At 45.8% G+C, this 5,134-nt stretch overlaps 1 protein-coding gene across 1 annotated transcript; it reads left to right on the top strand.

The window, feature by feature from the left end:
- The first annotated feature begins 256 nt into the window (after positions 1–256).
- Positions 257–4,929, top strand: LOC131282660 (ras-related protein Rab-8A). The gene is made up of 5 exons (XM_058312187.1): positions 257–548; positions 2,943–3,142; positions 3,549–3,641; positions 4,622–4,735; positions 4,801–4,929. Exons 1-5 carry the CDS (start codon positions 425–427, stop codon positions 4,927–4,929), a joined length of 660 nt encoding a protein of 219 aa, XP_058168170.1. The 5' UTR covers positions 257–424.
- Positions 4,930–5,134: the final 205 nt, after the last annotated feature.

Here is a 5,134-nt window from a genome sequence, read left to right as displayed (position 1 = left end):
CACTCGGATACCAATTACGACACTCGACAACATTCGCAGAAAAGACGCGAAATTTTTGCCGAGAATATTCACGTCGATCCCGTGATTCAGCTCGCTCAGCTGGAGTGTGACGGAAAGTGTTCGCCCACCGGAAGGACGCCCAACTTCGGGGTGGGGGGAAAACAAAGACACCACCGTTCGCGAAAACAAAGAGGCCAACAAGGGAAAATCAGACCGTATTTGTTAAGAAAAAGAAAAATTCCATAAAAAGGGAGAAAAGGGGAGAGAGAGAGAAGCATCGTGTGAGTGAGTGCCGTATGTTTTCGTGCCCGTAAAGTTAGCAGAACTAAACCAAGCACATTCCATCCGCTGACTCATCCGCTGTGAGGAGTCCGAACCAGACCCGCTTCGCAGGGCGACGTGATCCAGTGGGTAGCAAGCGAAAATGGCACTAGACTTTGCGGCCACATACAAGGTGCTCGTGTTGGGCGACTCGAACGTGGGCAAGACGTGCATCGTTCATCGGTACTGTGACGAGCGGTACTACGATACCTACATTTCAACGATCGGTAAGAAAAGCTTCCATTTTCCATCATCGTCAGCGTCGGGACAAAATCTAGGAAACGCGAGGGCAAGAAAAAATATTCCAAAAATAACACTCTCTCGACATGATCATAAATGTTGATTGGATTGGAAGCAAAGTGGACACTGGAAAGTGGTGTGGATACACTCTTTCTTGGCTCGGCGGGCCACAAAGCTTCAGCATAATTTTCCTTGCCCTTGTCCTTGCGCCACGGAAAGTAATATCGTTTCCTTTGTCTTCGGTCCGGTGCATGTGCTGCGCGCTTTTTCCACCTTTCCACTGCATTTCATCAATTAAGTTAAATCGATTCCGAGGACACAGATCATTATGATAACGAACGAATGCTGCCCGAACACGTTCGTCTGTTCGGGGGAAAGTTCTACTCTTCCCGATGATTCATCGTGGAGGCGCCTGACGCTTCCGGAGCCGGGGTTGGCGTGCAGATAATTGATACGCTCCCGGTTGAGTGCAGTTTGCATATGCAACGATGATGCACCGCCTCGATGCCCTTGGACATGGTGGCTCGCGACGATGCTGCGTCACCAGTTCGACGGTGAAGCTTGTTTTCAGTTCTAGTTTTCCGTCCTTTTTTCTACCGAGCCTTTTCTGTGTACGTGACGGATGAAATTAGAGAGCCGACAGGAAATAGCAGCAGACGCTTAATTTTTTCTCGCTTTTCTATTAATTCTGTTTCTTCCCATACCAGGTTGCGCAAAATACACTACCCTGATGAATTTTCGTCTTTGCTTCTCCGTTTTCCCAATACGAGGCTAAGCGAGTTTGTTTTTTACACTTGAATCATTTTATGTAATTTTAAGACTTGTTTATGTTTTCTCGTCCGTTTTTCCAATAGGAGCTAAACTAGTTTGTTTTTATGTATTTTTTGTGATTTGAAGACTTTTTATGATATCTCCAGTCTGTTTTAATTTTCGACGGATTATTCTACCAGTTTGAATTTTTATTTTGTTATTCATTTAAAAAGAAACTCCTTTTTTTGCTTTCCTGGTGGACAAGCAAATAAAACCATCAGTTTTCAAACAGATAACATCTTCGTTTTGAGGCACGTTCTCTCTCTGGATCCCATGTCGTTCCTCGGAAACGCCCGTGGCCAGATGAAGTCAACGGCCCAAGGCGCTAGCACCGGCGCTCCTGTCCGCTTTACGACGTTCGGGTATTACCGAAAAGACTTTCGGGAAACTGTCCCTGACCCTCGCACTTCGGGCGGCCCACGCCAGAACGTGACGATCCGCTCCTAACCCTGCGGGCCCTTTGCGTATCCTCAAGCGACGAGACATTTTTTACGATCGACATTTACGGTCCGGTGTCGTATATTTTAGCGCATTTTACCGCTTTTCAGTAGTACCGCGTGTCGAACCCGATGCCCTGATGCTGGCCAGATGGAGCGAACGGTCATTTTACTATCGTTTTGTGGGTGGTTGCGCGTCAGGAGGAGGACATCTTCAGCGGGTCGAAAAGAAAAAATGGTTAAAAAAATAAAACCGAAAAGGAAACGAAACCGAACAGAACTCCTAGGAATAGGAACAGGGGGTCATGAATTTTGCAGCCACCGACCGGTGTACCCAAGTAAATGCAAGCTTTTTTTACGAAACGAAAACCATACGAAAACGTTCGAATCATTAGCGGTACAAAAACGGGGTGGAGGGCATCCCGGATCGTGTCGCAAGTTTTTTTTCGTTTCCTCTATCCCCCACCAGCTCCCATTGTGAAAAGAAAATGAATGATTTCTGATGGGACAGTCTGTGGGCGCCCGTAGAACAGGATGGCGCATTTTGTCCCAGTCGGTGACAGATGGTCGAAGTTTTACGCCAAATTTTGGGTCCCGGGTGCGGGACAGTGTTTGTCCATCGTCTCGGTATTTTTTCTTTCTTTTTTTCTCCTAGCAAATAGAAAAATTTGATGGTTCTCTTTTGTGTTCCCATTAGCTTCCCTCGTCTGTGAGAAAAACTTTACGTATCCGGGAAAACCGGCCTTTGGAGTAATAAAAGAAAAGGAAAAAAAGCAAACATGTTCTCTTTGCACGTCGACCCGGTGTTGGCAGGATCTAATAAAGCGGCTTGTTTTATGGATAGTGTTTGCTCCAAAACTCCAACGGCCAACGGCACAGGGCCCGGATCCAATCTTTCGTGGCCAAGCTGTTCAAGCTGCCATGAAAATGGTAAACGATTTTAAACAAACGAGAAAATCAAACCGCGGGGAAACTAAGAGGTTCGCGAAGAGGGGAGGTTTATATGGGAACGGATCGTTGGGCCATCGGTTTATGTCTGCAGGCGAGCTACGGAAAACTGAATAAAAATAAAAGACTTATGCTTGCCCTTCCTCTCGACCTTATTTGTTTTCGTGGCGCCGAACGAAAACACAGGAATCGATTTCAAACAGAAGCTCATCAACCTGGACGGGGTACCGATCAAGCTGCAGATCTGGGACACGGCCGGCCAGGAACGGTTCCGCACGCTGACGACGGCTTACTACCGCGGGGCCATGGGCATCCTGCTGATGTACGACGTGACCAGCCTGGAATCGTTCAACAACCTGTCCTACTGGCTACGAAACATCCAAGAGGTAGGTGGCGAAATCGAACAGGTCACGAACACGATCGTTGAGTTTTAAATGAAGTGTGTATTTTTATGAAGATGTTTTTTCATTATTTTTTTTTGTTTTGTTGTAAACCTATGGCAATGTTTTGCAATGTTAAAGGCATTCATTTAAAATGCGAAAAATTAGCTTTAGTAAGAGAGGGAAATTTGCAACTAAACATCACCCTTTTTGATTTGCACATTCAAAATACTTCCAGTACTGAAATAACTATGATTTAATCACTATTTTTCGAGACCACTCTTTTCGCAGCGAATATAAAGTGAAGGCTAACCCAAAAACACACTCCAGTGTGCAATAACATATTCCGAAACCCTCCGTGAGTTCATACATCATCGCTCATAAACCTATTTGCTTCTTCAACACGTTCCAGAACGCAGCGCCGGACGTGGTGAAGGTGTTGGCGGGAAACAAGTGCGAATGCAATCCACCACAACGTGCCGTCGACAAAGAACGAGGCGAAAAGGTGAGTTCGGCAATGGAAAATCGGCGAGGTTTTGGTTTTGTCGCGTGGTGCCAAATCTGCCTCCGATTGCTCCGAGGATTTAATTGAAATTAATTTATTGCACCTCCTCGTCTGGCGTGTTGGCAGAAGGTTGGTAGAGGGGGCTCCGGGAATGGTGGCGACAACGTGGTACGTTCTGCCTCCGGTTGGGTTTGGGGTTGAGAAGAAACCCTGCACTAAATACCATCGGGGTTGTTGTGGTTCTTTTTCCACCCGTCGAAGGAAATGAATGAAACATGGCCCTTCAGCGCACATTAATCGAAGGGTGGCCGTGTGGGGGTTCCTTGTTCCATTCACTCCTCGAGTGCTCCTCGACCCGTAGCCGTCGCGTGGAATGTTGAAAACCTGGGGCAAAGGAACCGCAACCATCCGCACAACCAAACGGAATGGAATATTAACCGAGACAAATAGGCGACACACGGAATGTCGTTTTCGGAGTACTGCTGCAGAAGCGGTGAGGTTGGGGAATGGTTGTGTTTACTGCTCATTAGGACGTACCTTTCCTCGAGCAATGCAGTCGATTTATCGCTCCACTGAGCTAACAACTCGGGGCGATTAAAATGTTCCCAGAAGAAAAACCAACGTAATGTATACTTTACTATAGAATAGGAAAATATGGGGAGAAAAGCATAAAAACGGATTAGTAATTGTTTCCAGACCAATCCACCTGCTGATGGCAATGACCTGTTGGTTCGAGGATGTACACAGAAGTGATAGAATGGTGAAGCAGTAAATTTTTAAATAATTATGAACACTTCAGTCAACAAGTAATACAATGTTTGTCTTCTTTAGAGAAGTATTTCTTAAATATACTAACGTAGTTTTGATTTTTTTTAATTCTACAATTGAATGTTTGATTATATTTAAATCGTCAAGAATTTCTTATTTTTTTCCCAGACATGGTTGGCATATCTAAGATTTAACAATATTTTTCCCATCAGATTGCAGAGAACTTTGATATGCCCTTCTTTGAGGTGTCCTGCAAGCAGAACATCAACATCGAGGAAGCTTTCCTGACGCTGGCCCGCAAGATCCGCGAGCAAAGAGAACACAGGGTAAGAAATTATCGATCAACTTCATACTGTGACGTACTGACTTTATTTTATGTCTTTTTCTCCAGGGTGAAAACTTCGACGATGGCGATCGCCAGAAGGGTCTGCAGGATATGATCAAGAACGGACCCGGCTCGAACGGTCTCGGACCGTTTACGTTAGGCAGCGGAGGCGAAGGAGGCCGTTGTTCGTGCTAAGATGGTAGCGTCTGGGGGAAGGGAACATTTGAGACGGGTGGGAAAAACCTACATACTTTCTTGATAAGACTTACCACTGGTAGAACGGTGGGCGAATTCGGGATGAGGCATTTGCAGAGATTTTGCAGGGACGAGTAGACGAATGGGACGAAACTATGCCAGACACTATATATGGTGAGAGAGAGAGCACAAAATGGTAGTGTTT

This window comes from Anopheles ziemanni, chromosome 2 (assembly GCF_943734765.1).
Source record: "Anopheles ziemanni chromosome 2, idAnoZiCoDA_A2_x.2, whole genome shotgun sequence".
NCBI classification, from domain to species: domain Eukaryota; kingdom Metazoa; phylum Arthropoda; class Insecta; order Diptera; family Culicidae; genus Anopheles; species Anopheles ziemanni.
The sequence above is the reverse complement of the archived record's forward strand: the minus strand, read 5'-3'. Positions and strand labels throughout refer to the sequence as shown.

What these genes read in the sequence shown, in the direction of transcription:
- LOC131282660 (XM_058312187.1), top strand. Translation starts at nt 425, where the DNA reads ATGGCACTAGACTTTGCGGCCACATACAAGGTGCTCGTGTTGGGCGAC. An exon ending in ACAAAGAACGAGGCGAAAAG is followed by an intron (nt 3,642 to 4,621) that starts GTGAGTTCGGCA and finishes TTTTCCCATCAG; the next exon opens with ATTGCAGAGAACTTTGATAT. An exon ending in GCGAGCAAAGAGAACACAGG is followed by an intron (nt 4,736 to 4,800) that starts GTAAGAAATTAT and finishes CTTTTTCTCCAG; the next exon opens with GGTGAAAACTTCGACGATGG.